The sequence below is a fragment of the Trachinotus anak genome, unplaced genomic scaffold, assembly GCF_046630095.1.
Source record: "Trachinotus anak isolate AG129_WGS33_773 ecotype Australia unplaced genomic scaffold, CSIRO_AGI_Tana_v1 ptg000018l, whole genome shotgun sequence".
Lineage (NCBI taxonomy): Eukaryota > Metazoa > Chordata > Actinopteri > Carangiformes > Carangidae > Trachinotus > Trachinotus anak.
In genome coordinates this window covers 19016867-19030919 of record NW_027273869.1, presented here as the reverse complement: position 1 = coordinate 19030919, position 14053 = coordinate 19016867, and the positions used below count along the sequence as shown (strand labels likewise).

The following is a 14053-nucleotide window of genomic DNA, read 5'->3' as shown; positions in this document are numbered from 1 at the left end:
ACTGAATTCACACACAGCATATAAACCTCTGTATGTAGAGCTGATATACCCAGCGGCGCAAAACCAGCTCGTTGACTCTGCTAAATAGATGATGACAACTCTGAAATGTGTCCATTAAAAAAAATTCAGTCCATTGAAACAAACATATCTGAGGGAGGCAGACGCCGTATCACCCCTGTCACACAAACACAGACTCCTCATTGGGAAACAATAGGAAACAAACAGAGACAGACAAACACAATGCTGCACTCTCCCGCTGCGTGTCTGGATGTTTTACAGGCTGAGTGACAGATGAACCAATCAGGAAGAAGGAAAAAGTACACTGCTCTATTCTGTTATAATGAACTGTCCATTTCTGTGTGTGTGTGTGTGTGTGTGTATGTGTGTGTGTGTGTGTGTGAGATGCCCGTGATCAGCTCTTGAACAAGATATCTAAAACCCAACTGCACATAAATTGTCAAGAGATGACTCACCTGGCCAGGTTGAAGGCATCATCAATAAGTCCTGCTCTGTTTCCAACTGATATTATCTGAGAGAGAGAGAGAGAGAGAGAGAGAGAGAGAGTCAAAAATGAAAACATAAACAAGGTAAACAGAGAGACAGACAAACATTCATACTTGAGGGTTGGTGTGGAGTTGTTGAATCAGCAGTTTCCAGTTCTGGAGGTCATAGTTCACACGGAAGTAGCCCGTCTGGTTTATGTTGCCGAGCAACCAGGTGTTGTCGTCCATTTGACCAATCCTGTGGGTCTCTGATACAAAACAGAAAAATGAGTCTGTCAGTTAATCAAAGCATCAACACTGGTTCAACCAAAGAGGTAAAATTAAAAAAAGCAAGGATATTAATTGAAGGTCATCACATGTGCAGATGATACCATGTTGTCCTTTTGTGTTCCTCACAGTATTTTAGAGTCATTACCTTCTTAATGTGATGTGTATTCTTTCAAAAATGGAAGCTGAGGTCGAATAGACAAACAGTAAAGCAGCAATCTGATGTGTAATTTTTTATTTACACCCATAATGCTTTATTAATGTCACAAAGAAGTTACCAAGTTTTCGACTTAGAAATGCAGTTGATGTCGACAGCCAAGTCAGAATTTTAATGAGTTGTGGTAACTGAGGTCATTATGAAAGCTCATGTATTGTTTATCAAACTTGTAGCTGAATAATAGGTTGCTAAATAAGGCAAATAAATACTGATGCCTCAAGTAAGCAAAAGTGGGGCCAACTGCAGGGAAATAAACCCTGGAGTCTGTCCCATCGTCACCATCCATTCTATATGACCTGAATGTGCCAGTAGTGCAGCACGAGATCACTACTGAAGATGCACTGTTTTCCAGGATTTAGCAGTTCTCCAGGAAGTTCAGGTGCATATTTTGTGGATCTGTAAAGCTGAAGCCAGTCGACTGGACAACTCATGAAAAATATACCTCTAGACTAAGATGAATAAGTAAAGCAGGTGAGAAAATGGGATTGGCTGATGAGCAGGTGGAGAGCATCTGCAATGCCTTTAACTCCACAGAACACATTTAGAAAAACACAAGGAAACTGCAGAGAATGTAAAAACTAAAACAGTTAAAAATAAACTGGAAAATCCTTCTCCGAAATCCTTTTCATGTTGGTTGTAGAGGAATCACAGCCTCTCACAGAAAACCAAGAACAACCTCTGAGGCTGTAAAAAAGTGGGTTGTGATCTTTAGTAGAACGGCCAGGTGAAAAAAAGAAGGAAAATAGCTGCTGACCCAAGTCTGGCCCAGTTCCCCAACTTCCTTCCCACTGGTTGAAATTGAGTCTTGAAGTGAACTTCGAGGCTTCCTCTCTGAAGTTATACCAGAACTCCTCCACTAGTTCTCTTGAATTTACTTTTCGTGAACAGAAACAGAGATTTTCTTTCCCAAAAACAGATGCATGCATGAGCTCTATCTTCCAAAATCTGATAGAGAGAGAAAGCTTCAATTTTCAAAAACAGGCCCAAGAAGAATGACAGAAGCAGAATAACCTCTACTCGCCAAGAATTGAAAAAGCAATGGATTTATTCACACATACTAAATGCTGTATGAGCTCTTTTCTCCAATAGCTTTATTTGACAAAAATAGAGCCAAAATGAGTTTCAGTATTCATAAACAAGACTAGAATTGGCTTTTTTTTCTCTGAAGCTTTATTTTCAAAAACAGAAGCAGGAAAGTTCAACAAAAACAGAAGCAGGCAGTATTACTCCTTAAAGTCCTCAGCAGAACAAGCTTTATTTTCCAATAACAGAATAAGATTGTGTTTTCTTCAAGAAGAAAAAGCCTTATTCCTCAAAAACAAAGAAACAAAACAAAACAACAAAAAGAAAATTTGAACCCTCTAAAAGGGCTCTAAAGAGCTTTATTTTGAAAAGGAGACATGAAGAGACTGGGAGAGCTTTAGTTTTCAGAAACAAGAACAGGAGCAAAGTTTATTCCCAGAACGAACAAACCTCTGAACACCAAGAGCAGCTTTTCCTCAGAGGAATACACCTGTGAGCTAAAATTTTTTACCCCATTAACTACAATTCACACATCTCCAGATAATGAGATGATTAATTTGTGATCAAGAGAAAGTTTTCTCTGATAACATAACAAAATGAATCCCAAGATACTGGCTCGTTATCTCAAGGAAACAAGATGATTAAATCCTGATCATGATGATCAGGGAGATGTTCAATAACTGATACCAGATCTCGGAGCACCGACTGTACTGTACCTGTCTTGTTGTTGATCCAGATGAGGCTCTCCAAACAAACAGCAGATGTGTTTCCCACGGCAACCGTCAATGGGACCTGCCACTGTAAACTACAGAGAGGGAGAGTGATGTCAGTAATGGTCAGTGAAATTGGATTGGGTTTTATTGCCTCAGTTATCAGATAGAGACACATTAGACAGAGAGAGAGAGAGAGAGAGCGAGAGCAATGGTCAGCCATGATCATTCAACATCAGTCAGCTGGAAATGGAGCGAGCGACACTCGCTGTGCTATAGAGAGAGAGAGAGAGCGAGTGTAATAGCTGCAGCAGTCAGCGGACATCAGTCAAGTGAAGTGGCTGAGGGTTATTGTCTCTCTCGCAGAGTGTGAGAGGTTAAATGTGTTGTCCAGTCAAAACTGTGTGTGGTGATTTTCACATTTTCAGATCAGCTCAAAGACAGATAAATGCTCCTTTACCGCTCAAGGGCATCTCCAACCTATCAGGCTCATAAAACCTTTAAAAAAAACAATTAGATTATCTTTGAATGGCATCACCGCTGAGCTTAAACAGCTGTTCCGAGAGAGTTAAATGGTCTTTGAATCTCAGTGAGACAGACTGAAGGACGGTAAAGAATCTCATGTCTGCAGAACAGAAAATAAAGGTACAAAACAAACGCAAACAGACTTGTCAACAAAGAACACCTTAAGTAACTCATGTGTTTAAAACCCTCTGATGATGTTAGATTTAATATAGAAGCTCTGAGGTGTCTCTGCAACAGAAGCTGCAGAATCATGTGACGTTTCATTTTCAGTTTGCAGTTTTTAATCCGTCACAAACACTTTAACTAGGTGCGTCTCTATTAACCTGCTCAATGCTCAATTTGAAACTGCGAACTGAAAAACAAGCAACGGAAACGTGAAATAAAAAAAACTCTCAAATGACTCGTATGCGCTCGCATGAGGTGATTATTTTCATTATCAGTGAAAGGATTTTCTTAATTAATCAAGTAATTGGAGAATTATTCAGATCCTCTCTTCTGATTGGCTGACTGACCTGTTGTTACTTCAGCTAAAGAGAGAAGCCTGAGAGAGGAGATGTAAAACTACACTGAGATGGTTTTTGGTTCTTAAAACCACAGATATATCTTCTGATGGAGATCAACACTTCAGATAAAACACCCGGGACCTTTAATTTTCTGTCAGCTGACAAATGGTTTCAGATCGACATGTATATACTGGTGGGTCGTCTAATTTATATGAACAAAATATCATATTTTACAAGCTCTTCGTATGTTTTGTGAGGGTTAATTTGTAAAGTAAGAAGTGACTAAATCTGTCAGATAAATGTAGTGAAATAAAGAAAAATCTGCACTTCAGTACAGTAATTTCCTAAATATCCTCAGTTACTGTATCTGGCTTCTGTAAATTATTTTCCCCTGAGGCTTTGCTACAGAATCTGGTTAAATGAGGCTTTGAGAAATCAATTTATTATGCAAACAGCTAGAAAGGCCCAGTGCTTCAGAAAGCCTCATTGTCTCACTGAAGACATGCTACAGCATCAACAACCTTCTTTCTTCTGTTGCTGTGTTCACACTGACTGTGTGAGACCTCCTGAACTGAGCTTTGTGTAGATCATTGTGTGGATATTTGCTTTGGGGAACCAGTAACGTTTTATGTTATCCTCTTAGAACGTATCTGAACAAACTGTGTGGCCGAAGCAACATTTCACCTGCACAGCTGCAGAGTTTTCACCGGATCTGTTCAGTGTGTTTGACACAACTCACAGTCCAGGACACAATTATATACTGATGTGCAACAGAAGGGAATAATACACTTGAAGCCTAAATCAATACAAGAAGTGTGTAAAGGTAAAAGTCGTTAGGTAGCATTTTGTTAATTATTGCATCTTTATCATGCATATGGTCACAGATATTGGTTCAGACGTCACAATAGGTTCAAGAATCGTCGCTATTGGTAACAACGCTGGATCAAGCGTGTTCAATCTGAGGTGGAGAAAGTGGAGAAGAATGACCTCAGAGCAACAACAGGAAAACATGGAGGAAGTTTTGACTTTTAAGTGTTTGAGAAAATGACAGATGTGTTGAAAGTCGGTGAAATATACAACATCTGCAGAAGATGGACGTCGGGGTTAAAAACAGTCACATCCACAAAGACACAGGTCTGTTGTTCTGCTCAGAGGAAACTTAAGTGTAAAAATGACATGAAAAAACAACCCTGACAGTGAACACACACACACACACGCACGCACGCGCACACACACACACACACACACACACACACACACACACACACACACACACACACACACACCTTACGGCAGCTTTATTTCAGCCTGAACACTTCCTGTATGTGAGCACTAATGACACTAATGAAAGAGCCTTTAAAATGAGACCTTCTCTTTAGCTCCAGTAAAAACCTTCAGAGACTCTGGTTTTAATTAGACTCATTTCGATGAAATTGATTCATATTTTAATTAAAGAGGATTTTAATTACAGACACCAAACAATCAGCCTTACACACTGCAATCAATCAGTGTGTGTGTGCGTGTGTGCGTGTGTGTTCATTGTCAGGGTCATTGTAAAACAATCAGCCAGAGAAAGACCCATTTACCAAGCCCATAACAGCCATCTGTCGCTGCGGGCAACACTGGATCGATACCGCTGCCTAGCAACCAAATATTTAACCTGATATTTATATCAAATGTGACTGACAGGAGCAGGACTCAATTACACACACACACACACACACACACACACACACACACACACACACACACACACACACACACACACACACACACTCATATACAGACTCAATCACACACAGTGAGCAGTGTGGACAGCAGAATGTGCTTATTAATATTTGATCGAACTGAAGACTGTTTATTTTGGAGAAGTGTGTGTGTGTGTGTGTGTGTGTTCAGAGTTAATGGTTTATTCATGAAAGGCAGAAACCAGCTGAAACACATTCACTCACACACACACACACACACACACACACACATACACAAGTCCCGTGTGTGAGTGAGAGTGTGTGTTTATTACAACTCAGCCGTGCAGATGCATGTGTGTGTGACTCCACAGGTGTGTGTGTGTGTGTGTACGTACACTCATGTGGGACTTTTAGTAAATAATCTGTGTGTCTCATCCTCTTTCCATCAGCTCAGTGTCAGCTGTGACTGTTCTGTGAAACTGGTGGAATTAGAGGACGTGTCGAGGGAAACATGCTAACACCAACATACAGACCCACAGCAGTGTCTCCTGAAACAGCGCCCCGACAGTGACAGGCGTACCAGACCTTGGTTGTCATGGTTACAGTAATAAACATAAAGACTAACTGTGATACTGAAGAAACTTAAAAATGTGACAGTTCTCAATCAAGTTCTGAATGGTCTCTTTTTTCTTTGATTTATAAATTGTACTTACAGACATTTAATCACAAAGGACGACAGAGGCTATGGTATCCTCAGGAAGTGAGGATTTTCTGACTGACTCTGAGAAAGAAGAGAAAATGTTTTTTTCTGCCCAGTTGCAGTTTTCTCATTGTGTTAGTGTTTGTTTTATTTATATTTATTATGCATTTTAATTATTATTATTATTTTTTTTTTTTTTTTTGACATCTGCTTCAGAAAGATGAAGTAGAAATACACTTCACTTCCTTACAACTGTGCTAAGGTGGACTTATATATATATATATATATATATATATATATATATATATATATATATATATATATACTTATAAATAATTGATCAGGGTCCTGTTTAGCTTCACGGCTCATTAAATCAAACAGAAAACAATCCTTCCTCCAACCACACCTCTGTTTACTGTCAGCTGACGGAGCCTCTGTTCTGCCATCACACAGCCTGAGATCCTGTTTGATTTATTTTCAGTATCATTAGCTTGACCTTATCGTTAGCTGGCACCGTCCTCTGGTTTCTCCTTGTCTCGCTCTCTGTCGGCTCAGTTCTTTAAAAAGCGTGTCTTCCCCTAGCTGTGTTGGCTGTTTGATGGTGGGAAAATAAAAGACACAAATTTGAAAGGTCTCAAACAGCCTGGGAACTTGGAGAAGAGATGAATGTAAAGTGTTTGACAGAAAAAAGCTGTGTTCTTCAAAGTGTCACCTTAGCAGCGTAAAGTCAACAAAAGTTTGAAAAGTTTTTTTTTAATCATTTGAACAAAAATCTTCTTTTACAACTTTTTCTTTAATAGAGTCGTGACTCTTTGTCAGGCATCTCAACAAATGATTGGCTGTGACAAGCTTAGAGACAGTTGATTGGCTCTCTGTAATTAATTAGTTTGATAGTGAGTTAAGCTTCATGTGTTCAGGAGGCGTCACTGACTGGAAACCAGTCCTCCCCAGTTCAGAGTTCATGTATGAGTATGAGGAGCTTTTAAAGGTAACCTCCTCTGTTTGAATGTGAAGACTTAAACGTGCTAAATAAATTAAACATTAAAATTAAATCGCTCTTTTGAATTGTTCTGTACCTACGGAAGCCCTGAGAGGTAACTGAAAAAAGTCCTTGCTTTTGTAATACTGATTTCGGCCACAAGAGGCTGAAGTGCACCACTACCTCAGTCTAAAAAGGGCAAAAAATTGATTTTTTCCAGGCAATTTTTAAAATTTTAAACACAGTTTTCTGTACATATACTGTGTGTTAGCAAGTTACGTAACATTATTTTTCTTTTGGCTAAGAATGTATTTTAATCAGCAAAGTTTTTCTGCCAGAGAAGCAGCAGGAAGTCAAAGTATAGAGTCAGTATAAAGAGCCACAAAGTCCATATAATGAGCAGGTGACAGTGGATGTTAGTGTCAAACTCAGGACTGTCACCCAGGACCCTGAGCTTTGAACACTGTTATATTTATTGATATATTTGACAAAATTTTTTCACTTGTCTCTCAGGGCTTCCGTACCTCCGTCTCCGTCTGAGAGCAGTAATCAAAAGGACAAACAGCATCTATAACTAGTGCATTAATTGACTTAATTAACTTAATGAATTGACACAGTGGCTGAAGGACATCATTTTTTCCCTCCAGAGAGACAGAGTTGTGGGTTATTCTGCCAGTTTTTTAGGATTTTAGATTGGACAGCTCACACACAGGCCGACAACTGTTTCAGTGTCACCGCCGATTAGACAGAATTGGCCGTCCAGTGGTATTTCTCCATTTTTTCCTGTACATTTCAGTATATTTCCAAGAATCCTGTGTTTTCCAGTAGTTTAAGTCAACAGTGTGTAACATTGTGGGACACTGCTGTGCTTCTGAACGCAGCACCACGGGATCAAACAACAGCATCTGCCTCTGATTCAATTTGCTGCCGCTGCGCTCAGCTGTGACGACGGTTTCGTCTAAAAGCACAACAACAGTTTCTTCATTTCTTTATTTACGAGTGTTGCCGAATGCCTCGGGACCAGCGAGTGTGTCTGAACGCAGCCCCACAGGACCAAAACAAGAAAGCGCAAAAAGAAAGCGCTCGACTTCACCTCCAACAAACAGCTTCAGTTCATCAGCTGACAAGACCTCGGGAGCGACGTGTGCGCAGAGCAGCTCAAGCGAAACACAAAAAATGAAAGAGGAAGAGAGGAACACAAAACCAAAGAGGTAAAGAAACTTTTGGCGAGGAGCTGAGTAGGTCAGAGCGATTTTAAATGTCAGTTACAGTAGAAAAACATGACAGACAGACAGAAAGAAATGAAAAGCAAGCAGGAAAGAAAAGAAGTGAACAACAGGTTAAAAAAAAGGGGAAAGGAGGTGATGAAATATTGATGGAAGAAAAAGTGGGTCGATAAAACGGCGAAGAGAATAAACTCCAGAGGTTGTGAAGCATGTGAATAAAACATTGTGCGAATCAAATATAAATGAAATATAAATGATGTAAAGGTGGTAAAGAATGTGGCGAAAAGCTGGAGAAGTGCTTTTTCAGCGTGATCGCTGAGAGGACAAACTTGGTGCTCAGTGAGGTGTGAAACAAAGAGCTCCAGGAGGATCCTTTCAGTGGCGAATGACTGAGGACGAGCGAGTCGAACAGGCTGAACTCCGGCTCGTGTCCCCAGAGGCTGCGATGTTCAGAGGAAGTGTTCTCAAAGCCCGACGATCGGCGGGGTTGAAAATGTTAAGTTTGTCTTGAGGGCTGCAGCAAACCAAAGGTCAGGGGTCGTTTTTATAAACTATACCAAGCCTCTGATTCCTTAGGTGGAGACACTTTAAGGCGGAGAAGAAGTTACGACCCAGACTTTTGTCTCCAGACCAGTCACAAATCTGAGTTAAGCTGCAGTGACCGTTTTCTCTTTGGGGGCCCCAAGCTTTTGCCTGGTTTGCCCCTCCTGACGGTCCCCCCCCGACTGCCTCAACACTTTCAGCAGATTTGAAACTAACCTGTGGTTGCTCCTGACTTCCTGTCCGTACAGGAAGTGCTCCTGGCTGACAGTGATGTAATGAGTAGGGAGCTGCTCTGATTGGTTCTTGCTGATGGTGACGACGGGGTAACCCATTTGGAGAGTCCACCTGTCCATCATCTCTCCAATGTCGATGTCCCGCCCCTCTGAACGCATGGCCTGGCCATCACACACAAGATATGATTCATTAACAACCAATAATGAATGAACCCTTTTTAATCAATAATTATTTACAGTATTAATGAGCTCATTATCCTCCCCAACAACTCATCAATAACCTGGTAATAGGTTCATCAATATTAAGTTCAAAATCTTTGAATTAGAGGGCGATTACTGACTATCAAGTAATTAAAAATCTGATTGGCTGGCGGCAAATTAAAGAGCAGTCTCAGTGTAATGAACGGCACTAACGAGGATGAATCTAATTAAAGAAGGAGCTCCTTGTGTGTAGGACAAACAAGCAAACAAGGCTCGCCTCCACCTGTCAGTCGTGTTACCACGGCAACAAGACTTTCCCTGTCTGTGTCTCATCAAGTCGGTCTTAACGAGCGTCTCTCCGGTCTTCGTTAGAGACCGCTTCGTCAAATAATCAACAGCCTCAGTCAGTGGGCTGTTCTCTCCCTGAGGAGCCGAACGTGGAGGAGTTACAGGTTTAAGGTTAAGGTGTTTAATTACCTGAGACAGTTTGCTCCACAGGTCGTCTCGGGCTGCGTTGCCGTACATGTGGCTCAGCAGGTAATCCTGAAAACAGCAGAGAACACCTTACACCATGTGACAGGAAATGACATCACCAGGCAGGCTATTAAAGGGAGCTGGAGCTGTGTGGCCAACATATCTTGACTTTCCTCACCAACTACCATCATGCATTGCGCCTGAATGGTGTCCAGTTTCATGACCATTTATATTTTAGAAGAAGCCAAATGAATCTGAGATCAAATTTTTATTAATGAAAAATGTCAATGTTGTAGCTTCACATATATAAATGTTATTAGCAGCAGTATTTAGATCTGACAGAGGCAGCAGGAAAAGGTTAAACCAGTAGTATTAGCTTGCCAGCTCATTAACATAATATTGAATTTTTGTATGATTAACAAGCATATATGTTAACAATATATATATTTAATATACTGTATATATGCAAGTTTATTAAACCAACAAAAATATTAAAATTCTATATTCTTATTTATGTTTTTCTTACTAATTTCTCATTAATTTTAAATACATCTATCTTCTTATTTTGGGTAAGTGGTAATATCAACATATACTGACAGGAATGTCCATTAATTTATGTAACATATTACAATGATACAAGCATACATACATAAATATACATATTTGTATGGGCTAAACATATATGTCAATATATGAAATTGTTCCAATTTGTATATTTAATTGATATGTAATTTTTAAATCTATGTTTTTATATTATATGTACATATATGTCATATATAGAAATTATATATATATATATATATATATATATATATATACACATTTGCATAAGGGACTGTTTTTCTTGGATGCAGCTGTGCATCCAGCTGTGAAGGCTAATGATGTTGTGCTATCAAAGCTCTGATTGATTATTATATTTACTCTCATATTAACATATTAATGAGTGCAAATTTGTTGCATATGAACATAATTTGTAGGAGACTTGATTGTCCAGGTGAAAAGCTCCTGTGTCCCCATGAAGTTCCAACTATCACTGAGTTCAGCTGTAAATCCCAGAAACAACAATGAATGGAAAACCTGTAAAGAAACACTAAGTAACTGTTGTTTAAATTCAAACATCCAGAAGATGGAGTCTCAGCGACACAATGAGCAGCAGGGCTGAGCTTAGCTCCAGTGTTGACTCTGAAGGGCTTTAGACTGGATCCCGGCTCCAGCTTCTAAACTCCAAGTTACATTTTCTAAAGTAATGAACAAAGTGAAGACTCAAAAAGCTCCCAGCGAGAATCTCCCAGTTCAAAAGGGGCTTAGTGGTGTGGCGGCTCCGCTCAGAACCTGTAATTTCGACGGTGACAGTTGTGCCTGGTTTGATCTCTGTCTGTTTTCCAGTATCAGGAGGAAAAACTCATTCCCGCCACAGAGAGTCGGGGAGTGTGAGAGCGGAGGGCGGCCGGTGGAGGTTTCAGTTTGTAAGAAAACAAGAAAAAGGCAGGAAAGTGGTACGAGATAACACAGAACACCTGCAGAGACAGAGCTCTAATCTGCTTCTCAGTGAGAGAGGAGCTTTCTCTGTCCTGTGTGTGTGTGTGTGTGTGTGTGTGTGTGTCAGTCAGTTGTCATCATGTGTATTGAAGTTGATAAGGCAAGAAGAAGCTCTTTATTGGAACAAGATGACACACATGATAACAACAAAGAGTGTGTCTGTGTCTGTGTGTGTGTGTGTGTGTGTGTGTGTGTGGCTTTGATAACTTAGAATCTGTCACCTCCACTAAAGCTGACATGAACAGAGATAAAACACCACACAGACGCATATACACACTCACAGAGTCTGATCCAGATTCCAATCCAAACACTTTAACAGCACGATCCACCTAAACCAAACTGTTCTGGGTGATAACAAACATCCAGTGAGAAAAAGATGCAGTGAGTGATAATAATTTCATCAAGAGGAAGCTGTTATCAGCAGCCGTGTGAGTTAATGTGAGAGGTTTCAGGTTTGGAGCACGACAGTGACAACTGTTCTTCCCACATCGGAGGATGATGTGAAACTCGACCTTCATCCTCCATCAACACAGCAAACACATCCAGGTTCCTCAAGAGGAAACTGTCAGTTACTAATTTTATCTTATTTTTTTAATGAGCTGGTTCCTCAGAGCTTTAAAATACACGTGGACATTATTTAGATTGATATCAACCAAGAAACAACTCATAATAATGAAACTGGTTGTCAGGCTTTTCATAATGATGGCAACAAAATCATTTTCAATATTATGATAGTTTCTTACTGAACCGTTTCATTAATGCATTTAACTGTCAGAGACCTGACAGATACATATTATATTTATATACTTAAAGGCCCCATATCATGAAAATTGATTGTGATTGTGTTTTGTGTTTTTATAAACTTGTAAAATAAAAGCTGTGAAAATGAGAAGTTGTTTATTCCTCCATTTTTACAAACCAGTGAGAATTTGATCAGGTTTCTACATTGAAACTGGATAACCAATAGGCTGAGTTTCTGTGGGAGGGTCAGACAGTTTAAACAAACTTGATTGAGGCACCACTGATGTTTTAGCTGCAGTGTGTAGGCTAACCTGCAGAGTGAGTGGGTGGGCGAGTGAAAGTGAGGGAGTGGAGATGTGGCTTATGACGCCACCTTGTGAGTTGATCTGTGCTTAGCCAATAGAGTGGGTGGTTACTTCTGCTAATAAATTGCGTGTTTTAACAATATTACATGACCAACTTTTCAGTCATGCGAGTTGTCTGATGATGCGTATGTTTGCATATTGTAAACATGGGAATCTTTCACACTCGTGTCATCAGAGTGGGAGTGGTTGGTGATTGGTCAGCTTGTAAATGATGAATCCATATCTACTAAATGTCAAGAGCTTATTTGCAGCTTTGGAAATAAGACCAATATAAACTGAGTTTAACACATTCTTTAATCCATGCAAGGCCTTTAATTGCTGAACAGAATCTGAGCCATTTTAAAACTTCTCTGTCACAACCATATAAAATTGCAAATTGCCAGAGAAGTGAGAAAACTTTTATGGAGTCGAAAAGCTAAATTTTTTGGGCTGAGGCACCTGTCACACCACAAATTGTCAGAATGAGACTCCTCCGTGTGTCTTTGCAGTTGGTTTGAACGGTTTGTTCTATATTTTCACCAAACATCTGATTAGAGCGTAAAACTGCACTGGGAACGAGTTCACATTTGTGAAGGTGTATTTTATATGAAGAAAAACTAATGAGGAAAACATTTTTTATGCAGCTGAGGACTGTTCTTATTAAGAAAGAAGTATGGCGTAATGTTAAGCATGTTGTATATGTACCCATTATACACACACACACACACACACACACACACACACACACACACACACACAATATACTCTGATCTGCTGCTGGATCAGCAGTGTTTTTATATAGAATCCAGTGTGTTCCAGGTCACTGAGAGTTCCTGCAGGAAAACTGGGACACACTGTGCTTAATTCTGTGTGTGTATGAGCGGTGCATTCATACGTATTTCCACAACTGTATTCAGAATAAAACTATTGTATTTAACCCACTTTCACCTTACATCTTATGACATCATTTTCACTGTCACTGAAAACTGAACTCCCCCAGTTTTATGGATAAAAAGTGTTTTGTTGCTGGAAAATAATCTCTTAAAGGTCCATATCTTATAATTTTACTGTTTTATTTGAAGTGTTGATCTCCATCAGAAGATATATCTGTGGTTTGAAGAACCACAAACCATCTTAAAGTAGTTTTACATCTCCTTGTTAATCCCATTGATGGGATTAGCAACAACAGGTCAATGAGTCAATCAGAAGAGAGACCCGGAGCCTCTCCTCTGATTGGCTGACTGTTTTCTGAGTGAAAATATAGCAGGATTTCAGGAAAACACTCAAAGAAACCATATCCTGCAAGGTTGGATGGTGGGTCCAGGTGGGCGTGGGTTGTGACTGGGGGAGCAGTGACTGATTTGTTGTGACATCACAAAGTTCCAGAAATGCTGACGGCTGGTTTTAAGGCTCAGTTTCTGAATACCGGCTGTGTGCATTTCTCTGTGGACTGAGACTCGCAACTGTGTGTTTACTTTAAGTGGGTAAAGTCAATAAAACTAATTCATGACTGTTCTGAAGTAATTCTTGAAACACTTTCAATATTCAATTATCATGGAGCTGCTAAAATACATTGCTGGGAGTTGCATGAAAGAGTTTTTGTCCCTTGCTCTGATCCATGTTTCATCACTTTGTAC

General features: G+C 39.8%; 1 protein-coding gene across 3 annotated transcripts in view; it reads right to left on the bottom strand.

Moving 5' to 3' along the window:
- Positions 1–14053, bottom strand: part of LOC139635156 (thyrotropin-releasing hormone-degrading ectoenzyme-like) — a 154899-nt gene that overhangs the window by 32204 nt on the left and 108642 nt on the right. For all 3 annotated transcript variants that reach the window (XR_011694134.1, XM_071502203.1, XM_071502204.1), the window contains exons 9-13: positions 9796–9861; positions 9101–9279; positions 2727–2815; positions 618–751; positions 474–529 (exon numbers count right to left, since the gene is read on the bottom strand). Coding sequence is in view for 2 of the 3 variants with exons in the window: in XM_071502203.1 (XP_071358304.1) it covers positions 474–529; positions 618–751; positions 2727–2815; positions 9101–9279; positions 9796–9861 (524 nt within the window). In the remaining variant the exon portion in view is untranslated. The remainder of the gene's footprint in view (positions 1–473; positions 530–617; positions 752–2726; positions 2816–9100; positions 9280–9795; positions 9862–14053) is intronic.